General features: G+C 38.6%; 2 protein-coding genes across 14 annotated transcripts in view; one reads left to right on the top strand and one right to left on the bottom strand.

Moving 5' to 3' along the window:
- Positions 1-3,126, bottom strand: part of SLX4IP (SLX4 interacting protein) — a 104,304-nt gene extending 101,178 nt beyond the window's left edge. For all 4 annotated transcript variants that reach the window (XR_014690739.1, XR_014690740.1, XM_084512495.1 and 1 more), the window contains exons 1-2: positions 2,732-3,126; positions 1,608-1,786 (exon numbers count right to left, since the gene is read on the bottom strand). The gene's annotated coding sequence lies outside the window, so the exon portion shown is untranslated. The remainder of the gene's footprint in view (positions 1-1,607; positions 1,787-2,731) is intronic.
- MKKS (MKKS centrosomal shuttling protein) lies at positions 2,336-10,303 on the top strand. 10 transcript variants are annotated; one of them, XM_084512491.1, is made up of 7 exons: positions 3,123-3,253; positions 3,713-3,938; positions 4,046-4,243; positions 4,867-6,297; positions 6,795-6,970; positions 7,678-7,788; positions 8,248-10,303. In XM_084512491.1, the coding sequence occupies exons 4-7, from the start codon at positions 5,307-5,309 to the stop codon at positions 8,683-8,685; spliced, it is 1,716 nt and encodes a 571-aa protein (XP_084368617.1). In that variant the 5' UTR covers positions 3,123-3,253; positions 3,713-3,938; positions 4,046-4,243; positions 4,867-5,306; the 3' UTR covers positions 8,686-10,303. The 10 variants fall into 10 exon arrangements, with proteins under 10 accessions (XP_084368613.1, XP_084368614.1, XP_084368617.1 ...); XM_084512487.1 differs by lacking the exons at positions 3,123-3,253; positions 4,046-4,243 and adding an exon at positions 2,336-2,751 and having other exon boundaries at positions 3,709-3,938; XM_084512488.1 differs by lacking the exons at positions 3,123-3,253; positions 4,046-4,243 and adding an exon at positions 2,336-2,751.
- The last annotated feature ends 357 nt before the right edge of the window (positions 10,304-10,660 follow it).

The following is a 10,660-nucleotide window of genomic DNA, read 5'->3' on the forward strand; positions in this document are numbered from 1 at the left end:
TAGGACAGATTGAAGCTACAAGGAAATGGCATCCTCCAGAGCAAAAAACATAGGTTTTCTAATGAAACATTTCTCAATGTCTCCTAATGGTATACAACATTATACTCTTGGTGTTCAAGAACTCCAAGGAAGTTCTAGGAAGTTCCAAGGAAGGACTACCCCCCACACAGAAAAATGAAAAGCAGGTAATAAGATACATCACAGCCCTTTCCAAACAGCACAAAACCTGGACATTTATGGCTTATCAGCTTCTCTGTGAAAAAATAAAATAATAATAATAAAAAAAATCTGGTGTCCAAGTTTGAAGCAGCATCTCTGATTTTTATTTTTTTTTTTTAATTTTAGTGGCAGGTGTGTATCTATAGCGTTGTTAACAATCCCTCCACCTTGTTCCCCCAACCAAAAAGAAAAGAAATAGAAAAACAGTAGGCAAAAAATACCAAAACCAGAAAAGTGATAATTGATACAGATAGTTTCTTATCCAAACCTCAAGAATCACAATCTTAAATTAGGAAATTTAGAACTACAATTTGCTGTGGAGCACGCCATCAACAAAGAGCTCCTACAACAGCAAAGATAATATTAGCAAACCTAACATTGACATGGAATTAACTATGCCTTGGGTTATGGCAACCCAAAGGCTAATAATGATAGAACACGAGGTACATTCCCTAATCTACCTAGGTGGTACATCATTTCTGAGCTGCATGTGGCACAAATTTCACAATGGTGCTGTAGGTTTGTGAACTCAAGAACTATATCTTGACTGGTGTTTTATCATTAATCTTTACAGTAGCAATGATATGAAGAAGAGTTGAAACAAAATATGCCAGAGTATCATCTCCTCCCCAAATGTTCATGTCTTGCTTGAAAACAAATTAGAGATAAGTGCTTATCACCTAAATTATTCTGGCATCAGCCCCCTCTTTTACGTAAGAATTTGCCACCCATCAACAATGCTACTGTGACAAGGACCATTACAAGAAAGAAACCATTTCCAAAACTAATTTACAAAGCAATAGAAGAAACAAAACCAAAATACTAATATTCAGAAATCAGAGGGAAAAAAAAAGAGTCAGCTCTACAAGAAAAGATGCCAATGCTCCTCAAAATACATTATTATTTTCCATGTTGCAAAACACGAGATCGAGATCTACTGCTATTTGGCAACAAAATCTGTTTAGTGGAATATCAGATTTTTCACAAACTAGTCCAAGCCTGAAAATGAAACTATCCATAAGGAAACACGAAGACAACCATAAGACAAAAAAGCTACTCTCAGAAATTATAGTCTTAAAAACAAAGCCAACAAGTTTTCATATACTGTTGGTAGTATTTTAATACCTAAATTTTTAATGGATGGCCTGAAAAGTTAAAAAAAAAAAAAAAAAAAAAAAAAAAAAAAAAAAAAAAAAAAGCCCTAGAATTAAACATATAGGTTCCTGGTAGCAAGAGTGAGGCATATTTCAAAAATGATGTAGCAGAATATCTTTCTTTCTGAAATTTGAGGTTAAGTGGAATGGTAGACACCCAGGAAAACTGAGGAAACAGGGCTTCCCAGAAAGCAAGCTAAAGTATTTTCAGTCAGCTGATGAACAGCATCTTACCTTAGCAAAGAAGGGACTGCCAATGCTGAAGCAATCTGGAATTCAGTAGAGATAGGGAACTGAAAATTCCTGCCACACAAGCCCATTTGAAAATACAGCAGCTTCTAACACAACAGCTGCAAACTGTTCACACTGACCATCTTTGGGTGCCTTTACCACGTGTGGGGAGAAGCAGGTACCTGAAAAAGACAAAAACACTAATTGAGGACCTCTCTAAGAGTAGTCAATAATAACTGTTTTTTATGAAAGAATCAAAATTAACCTTCATGATATATATATATATATATATATATATATATATATATTCATTCTGAACTCTCCAGAGCTTGGATATCAGACAGTGAGCGCTGTCCAGTGCATACTCAATGCTCTTTTAGTCAGTTTCTGAGCTCTGGGAGCTGAGCAGTGAACTCCTCAGGTCACTGAGTGGTGACACTAAGCAATACACATATTTAGTAAAGCATTTCTACACGTGGAGGAACACAGCAGCATCTTTAGGTTTTGTTGTCTCAGGAATTTCAGGCCCACCACAGCCTTTTTTCCACTTAAGCATTGGAAAATGCTCTTCAAAAAGTTTATTTTAGCTCATTGTTACCTAAACATTTTCCTTCACAAATAGCCAGTGCACTTTCAAAGCACAACAATACATTGCAATAATGTTACACTTTCACTAAACAAGTGTTGTGATTTAAGGGAAATGAAAGAAACGTGAGTGTCCAATTACAGGCAGGTGTTGGTTGTTACCCTTTTGCATAGCTGAGTGAAGTACCAGCTACTCGATTTTATTTATTTATTTTTGATGAAGTGTTACACTCCTTTCTGTGTAGAGATTAAAACTTAAATTTGTCTCGATTTAAAAACGATTTTCAAAAACCTGCCTTTTGGCTGCAATTATAAGCTCCACAGTTCTGCACAAGCAAAATAATCGTAATAAAAAGACAAGCATGATAGAAGATAGCGACATGACAGAGCGAAAGCCATAGCAGGCGTGCAGGGCAAGCAGAGCAGCGTGAGCACAGGAGAGCGCAGAAGAAGACACCAGCCGCGGTGTTTGGAGAAGCAGCCAGGAAACTGAGGCAAGGAAGATGTCGTGGACGTGTTTTGGTGAGGACACCAGCGTCTACCTGCACGAGGGCTCAGCCAGGTGAGCGCAGCAGTGATGCAGAGCGGCTGCAGCCGGAGCGGGGCAAAGCTGAGGTGTTTTTTTTTAAAAGCCGGGGCGATGCTTCACGGGGCGGCGCCTGAGGGACGCGCGGGGGCAGCCGGCCGCCGCTCCTCCTCAAGCCACCGCCCGGCACCTTGATTTTTGGAGAAAAACTAAGAAAAAGGGGTAACCGGCAGAACAACGGTGCCGAGCCGTGCGGGCGCCCCGCCGCCAGCCCCTAACGGTTTTAACGGCTCCTCTGCCCCCAAGCAAGATGGCCGCCGCCCGCGAGCTTCTTCTCCCCTATCCAAAATGGCCGCCGGGTGTAGCCACCGCCCGCCCAGCGTTGCCCGAACGCAAAATGGCGCCCGGGGGGGGCAGCGGCCGGATGGGGCTCGGGGGAAGGCTAGTCACGTGGTGAGGGGCTGGCCAATGGCAGGCGAGGAGGAGGACGCCGTTGCCGGCCGGTGGGGGCACGGGCGCGCGGCCCCGGGAGCCTGAGGTGCTGGGAGGGGGCTGAGGGGAGTGGGGGCGGGCTGCGCTCCGCTCCGCTCTTATTTTTATTAACTTGGGGGGGTAGCGCGTTTTAAAACTGCTTTGAGGTTGGCTTCCTCTTCAAATGTTCGCTGTTTGGAGCGGTAGCGTGTGTAATTAGGTCAATGTAACAAAGTGACAAAGCTTTATTAAGCTTTAGCGTGCTGAAACTGGAAGCAGAAATACCAGTTAACGTTTCAAGATGTCTGAGTGAGGTGGTTTTTAAAGCTTTTTTCTTTCTTTTTTTTTTTCTTTTTTTTTTTTTTTTCCTGAAGGTCACAAAATAAGGCTTTCTTGTGTCGTTTTGTTTTAGTTGTGTGCTGCGCTGTAATTAAAGTTATGAGCATTTAGGCGTATCTGTTCTGTGCTGTTAGAAGAGACAGGATTTGTGGAATATCTTTAAAATAAACTGTCTTTACCCAGGTAGATGCCACTTTACAATGGGCCTTAAAACCTTCTGGAAGAGCTACAAAGTCCTGATTGTTATGGGAACTGGCCTTGGGCTGGTGCACTGGGGGTGGTTTCACATCAAGTCCAGCCCCATCTTCCAAGTGAAGACAGAGGACTTTGTGCCAGAACCTGCGATTGTGGCATATGTGATGCAGAAAGATAACAAAAATAAAGAAAAATAGCTGTAGTGCTATCTGTTGTAGGTAAGTTTCCTAGTTAGTTATCTGTGTTGAGGCAGGAGATGAGTCAAATGAGTTTTCTAACAGATGCGGTCTTCCAGAGTTTTTTTTTTTTTTTTATTCTTTTGCAGCTGAGTTAACCTGGTAGTTACATGCACCCCAAAATTGCATCATGTGTCTTCGCAAACTGCTGTTAAATCCTGTGTAATAAGATGAATTGAGTTATGCTTCTACAGGACTTAAATTTGTTTGAGAAACCAGCCCCATCACGTTTCAAGGCAATAGTCAAATTCCTGTGACTGACGTGATCTATAACAGCATCTTTTCAGGTTCAAAGCTGCTCAGAAATAATTGTGACTTTACATAGAGTAATATATCATGTTGTTAATAGCAATGCTGATTATAATACAAAAGAATGGTTAAGTATGAGAGAAGTCTAAATACTTTAGAGATTGTGTACAAATGTAAACAAATACATATTTAACTTTTGAAGTGTTTAAGAGCTAAAAAAAATGTATGCAAGATGTCTTTCAGAGGCTTCTTAAAACTTGGCTCAACATTAAGAGCTTTTGTTTCTGAAGTTGTTGCTTGGGAAGCAATGCTGAGTATTTCAGTTCTTCTGTTCTTGTGTAAAAACAGCTTAACATCGCTACAATGCTAATACAATACTATGTGGTACGCTGTGATACTTTCATACAGTTCAGTGCAGTTTAAAGTAGCCTGCTATTTATTGACCTATAAGTAAAACAGTATCAATCTGGAGGTCAGAATTGAAGATAGTAACAAAAATGTAGTTTGTGTACTGCATGCTTGTGTGTAATAATGTGTATTCTCAAATAGCATTATAGATTGGTATTTGTCCTTACGTGATGTTGCGTGGAAAAAAGTAGAAGTTCAAGCTATGTGATATTGTCAGAAGATTATGCTAATGCCTTTCTGTTTTTTGTTGTAGATATAAATAGCTTTGAAGATTTTTTCACCTGTGAGTGTTGCCAGAAGAAGAGATGAGGAAAGCTAGCTGGAGTAGAAAGAATCTTCTACTTGTGGCAGGACTGGCATTTATAGGTGTCCATTTTGGAACCATGCTTGTAAACTTTGTTGCAAAAAAATCTGTTCGATCACATTCAGAAACTAAAAAAGATGATCGTTTTGAATGAAATAGCTTATTGTTGTCATTATATATACATTTCACAATTTGAGCCTCGTTTTAAGAGATGGATCCTGAGCAGATAATCAAATGTACTTATCATACTGTTTCACATTGGAAATAGTAATCCTTGGCTACAAAGAATAAAATGTAGTAGTTTGAATTTAATGTACTGTGAATTAAATTTTGAGTTTAAAGTGCTGTGAATTCTAGATCCAAGTAAAAACAAAAATGTTAATTTGAAAATGTCTCGTCTTGAAGCTAAAAAGCCTTCACTATTTATTAGTGACCCTTTAACTAAAGATACAGTTAGCCAGTCACTGTCTCTGTTAAATAAGATATTAAAATCTTGCTATGGTCCTGCTGGTAGACTTAAGCAACTCCACAACGGTGTGGGAGGCTATGTATGTATAACTTCACAATCTTCAGCCATACTTGGCCGTCTTTCTGTCAGTCATCCTGTGTTAAAGGTTTTAACAGCCTCTGTACAGAACCACGTAGCCCGCTTCAGTGACTGTGGCTTATTTACTGCTATTCTTTGCTGTAGCTTGATTGAAAACTTTAAAAGCCTACCTGTTCCATCTTGCACTGTAATTAAAATAAGCAAAGATCTTTTGAGTTTGTGTACTGACTACCTCAAATCTGAGGCCTGTGGTTGCCGAGTATCTGTGGATTTTAGCAATCTCAAGACTCTTCTTTGTTTGGTACGCAGCGTATTAACAAGCAAACCCGCTTGCATGCTTAATGCAACAGAAGTTGATCATCTCACCATGCTAATAGTAAAGGCTTTCATGTTTACTATTCCATGTCATGTTGAAACTAAGGCTGTTTTAGGAAAGTGTGTAACAGTACCTGTGAAAGGTAGAAGAGTTCTCGATTCTACAGTTCTTCCTGGACTACTGATAGAAACACCAGAAATTCAATTTGCAAAACTACTTTCTGTCAAAAGAATTTCTTCTGACGCTATCAAGATAGCGCTTTTCTGTGTGTCCATGTCAGGAGACCTCTTCAACCCTGAAGAAGGACTGATAACAGTCCATCATGGAATTTCTCTAGAAGTGTCAGAGCTGAATCAGTTGCTTAATGTAGGAAAGCAGCTGGTTAATGATGAGGTGGGCCTTGTAGTGTGCCAGAAAGTTATCCACCCATCGTTGAAACAGTATCTGAAAGAGAACCAAGTCATGGTTGTGGACAGAGCTGGGCTATCTGTGATGGAACCCCTGAGTCAAATGACAGGTAACGAGCAAGTTTTCTGCCCTAAGTTGCTACCCTCGATGTTAGTCTTGTAATGAAAACCTACCTAGGTGGAAACCTACTGTCGTTGCGTAGCAGCAGAGCAAGTGTTTCAAACCAGAAGGTGCTCCTTCCTTGTCTGAAAGCAATTTTAAGTGACTGGCTAGCTGGAATGATGACATACTACCCAGATGATCACTGGTTGCTCCTTGAGGAGTATCCAATTCTAGCAACCATTTGCAGATGTAGATTATTTTCAAACTCCTTTCTAATGAGAGTAATAAGGTTACCTAATACCTTAAAGTAAAACTAAATCTTGCACTGTGAAAATGTGCTGGTTTCTGCTTGCAATTTCCTCTGTGGTCACAAATGTTAGATATTGAAGAATGTAATTTAAAAAGCCAAGAGGGGCAAAAAATGTTCATGCTTTATGAAACGCAACAGGCATCTGTTCTGAGGACGTTAATACGTGCTGTTCTCTACTTTTCTTAATTGGGCAGGTTCCAAGCCTATAGCTTCCATACATTCGTTTTCTCCCAGTTGTTATGGAAGTCTGAAGGATGTGTGCACTAAGAGTTTTGGCTCAAAACATTTTGTCCATCTAATTCCTAATGACACAGTTGTCTGCAGCTTGGTACTCTGTAACAGAAATGAAACGACGTGGGATGAACTGAAGGTGGGCGCGTTTTCTTGAAATATTTCTTGAAAAAATCATGCTTTTAGTGGAAAAAAGAAAGAGTAAAGGAAAACCTAAATACAGTGAGTTTAAAAAATATTTGGTTCCCAAATGAAACTTAGTTAGGTTTAAGGAAATAGCTCCAAAAAAGTGATTTAGAAATTCTGTTTCCAGACTTTCAAAATCTTTGGAGTGCTTGTGTTCCTTTAACACCTCTATTTTAATGCTGGAAGTTCTTCAGAGAGAAATTTTTCACCTGTTCTTAAAGCCAGTGCTAGGTAAATGTTTTCATTCTCATCCTTGGTTAATAGGAGCACAAAGTAAAAGTTGCCCATCAAAAGGTCACCAGCAATGCCTGCAAGACTAGTCAGGCGTAGTTCTTCATCGAGTAGTTACTCTAAAAATGGTGTTGATATTGGTTGACTTTGTAAATCAGCTTTGCAAAAAGGAATAAAATACAGCATTTTTTCTGTTCTTCCATATGGAGCGTAGACAAATAAAGAGTATTCTTCAGTTATTAAACATGGTTTTGGAAGTGACGTGGCAAGTTTATATTCACACCATTCAAATTTATGAAGTCTCTCCCAGGAATTACTAAAAATCTTTATTCCAGTAGGTGTTTTTTCTTTTCTTTTGTTTGTTTTAAGTGTGTGTGGGAAATCTTATTTATTATGGTATGTGTAACAAAAAATTCATATGGTTTTCAGCGTGCATGTGAAACTGCAGAGCATGTGTTACAGTTAACAATTAAGGAACCCTTGGCTTTGTTAGGAGGTGGCTGTACAGAAAGTCATTTGGCTTCATATATAAGATACAAGGTATGTTTAAGATGAGTTTTTGTGTTTGTTTGTTTTTTTTTAAAGCTGGTTAATATACGTAGGAAGCAAAACTTTTAGTAGAATTATTGTTACAGTTTGCACTTGTCATTTGTAGGTTAATGTTGCACTTCTGTATGACCTCAAAACAAAGGTGTTTTTGAAGCACTCTGCTAGGGGCATCTTTTTCAGAATTTAATACTGTATTTGTATCTGCTAGTGTTTCTTTAGGTATCTATAATAGTGTTTAAGTGTTAAAATAAAAATTGAGGGTTTTTTATTGAATGATAATCTGCAGAACTCAGCTTTGACATCTCTAGAATTTTTTTTCTATCAGAAAAATCTAACAATTTTTCTGTTAAGGCTGAACCATCTTTAAAAATAACAGCACTTCAAATGTTTGACTAAAGCTATTTCTGTAAAACTGTTCTAATTTTTTCTTGCTTTTGTTTTTTTTTTTAGACTTGTAGTCTGTCCACTAGCAGCTTTAAAGATGCAGATTATTCTCAGACACAATACCAGTTGATTGCTGATGCTTTTTGCTGCTCCCTGGAGTCTGTAGCTTGCTCTCTGAGTCATGATGATGAAATTCTCACAGACACGGTTTATGGACACTGTTGGCTTGTCCCGTCAGGTTTTCCCTCTGTCTCTAATTGGTCAGATTTACTCTCAAAATGTGGTTGTGGAATTAACAGTAATACTCAGAATCTCAACTGGAGGCTTTTGCGACCCCATTTTGGCTCTCCAACTCTACAGAGCTGCCCAGAAGAGCCTTCAGTAAAGGCGGCTGACTTGCTGACACTGGACTGTTTTGCTGCAAAGTACAGTGGCCTACAAGTAGCTGTGGAGACAGCCAATCTGATTTTGGATCTCAAATGCATAATTGAAGATCAAAATTAGCTCTGTGACATGAATTGTGTTGCACAGTGAGATACTTAATCATAGAATCACAGAATGGTTTGGGTTGGAAGGGAACTTAAAGTCCATCTAATTCCAGCCCACTGCCATGGGCGGGGACACCTCCCACTAGAGCAGGTTGCCCAAAGCCCCATCCAACCTGGCCTTGAACACCTCCAGGGATGGGGCACCCACAACTTTCTCAGCTACCTGTTGCAGTGCCTCTCCACCTTCATAGCAAAGGCCTTCTTAATGTCTAATCTAAATCTGCCCTTTTTTAGTTTAAAGCCATTCGCCCTTGTCCTATCACTACACTCCCTGACAAAGAGTCCCTCTCCCGCTTTCCTGGAGGCCCCTCTTGGGTATTGGGAAGTCACTATAAGGGTCTACAAAGTAATTATAATTGAAAGCAGAGTAATATACAACATGTTAAGGTACTTAGAAGTGGCTAGAGTATGGACAATGGACAGAAATTAAGTCTGTCAGCTATTAAGTACTCTTCTGACTGTTAAGCTACTGACATACAGCATTTTCAAATGTTTAACATGGTAGAAATTGTGAAATGATAAGCCAAATATTCAGCGAGTCACAGCAACATGACTTACAAGTATTCAAATTGGTATATTCAAAAGAGCGAAATACACTTCAAAAATTGTGTTTCTCGTGTCCTTCTAGGAGATTTGAATGTTCTGCTTCAGTAAATAAAATGCTGAATTGAAGGAGGCTGTCCGATGTTCCTCCTGTATTATGCAGTGTTGGATGTTTCTGTAAACTCTATGGCCTCTTCAAAGGAATGGGGAAAATGGATTTACTTGCTGAGGAAAACATGTTATGGATTAGAATTTATGTAGTCTCAGCAAAAGCTTTATATAGATTTTTGTACTGCAGCAAGACATTATCACTAGAATTTTTAATATTCTAAATAAAAAGAGAAGGTTTTCCTTAGCAAATACCTTGAGCAACTTACTGTCAAATTCTGCTCTGAAGTTCTGTTACCTTTTCCTGTACTTTGTTTCTAAATTGCTGGAAGATTTTCAATTCATATATAATTTATTTAGCGAGTTAAAAATCAACCTGAAGACCTTAAGGTAGCAGGTAATGGAAAATTTAAAAAGAAATGGCAGACTAACTGACTTGGGGGTGGGGGAAGCTTTTTTTTTGTACAGTGGACCATGATTGCCTTCTCTGGAATACAGGAAAGCTTATAAATGTTTCTATTATATAAGTAAAGATGCAAGAATGTCCCAGTTACCATTCACTTAACTCTTTGCATATAGTTTTTTTTTTTTTAATGAACTAAGGCTTTAAGCTGCACAGACGTGTTTTGATCTTTAAATAAGGCTTAGACTGAATGATTGAAACTTTCCCATTTTCAGCATGCATGCAAGATCAAAAGAGGTGTTATAGTTTCTTAAATTCCTTTTTTTTGTCCCTTTCTCCTCCCTCGTTTTCCATCGCAAGGGGCAAATTATACATGACATGCTTTTCCTGAAAACAGTTACATAGTCTACTTATGTTTCCTCATCTTCTAAGTTTTTAATGTATGTACTGAGTATAAACAGCGAAATTGTCTTGTGTAAGTCAGTTTTGAAAGGTGTAATTAAATACAGATCTTTCCAGACCTCTTGTACAAAGTCATTTTTATTTCTAGGAACATGAATCACTTTATCACTGGGAAAAAATATTATTTAAATTTCTGCATCTTTTTATGTCCTGGAAGGATTGTTTCAGTGCTATAAGACACTTATAAGGCACCTGGAAATGTGTGGAAGAATGTTAGAAGGGATATCCATATCTCAATTCTCTAATATGCTATGAAAAATACAGAAAAATCACAAATAATGAAGGTAAATGATGATCTATGCCTGAAACACAGAAGAATCTTGGTGTTGCTTTATCCAGTTGAGCGTCTATCTCAGTATTGAATTAGAGTATTTTACTTTAATAGCAGCTTGTTATGCGCTGCAAAATGCTGACT

Source organism: Aythya ferina, assembly GCF_964211825.1.
Source record: "Aythya ferina genome assembly, chromosome: 3".
Lineage (NCBI taxonomy): Eukaryota > Metazoa > Chordata > Aves > Anseriformes > Anatidae > Aythya > Aythya ferina.

Excerpts from the sequence above, each read along its gene's own strand:
- MKKS (XM_084512487.1), top strand. The coding sequence starts at position 5,307 with ATGTCTCGTCTTGAAGCTAAAAAGCCTTCACTATTTATTAGTGACCCT. Across the intron at positions 6,298-6,794 it reads ACCCCTGAGTCAAATGACAG|GTTCCAAGCCTATAGCTTCC; the intron begins GTAACGAGCAAG and ends TTAATTGGGCAG. Across the intron at positions 6,971-7,677 it reads CGACGTGGGATGAACTGAAG|CGTGCATGTGAAACTGCAGA; the intron begins GTGGGCGCGTTT and ends TATGGTTTTCAG.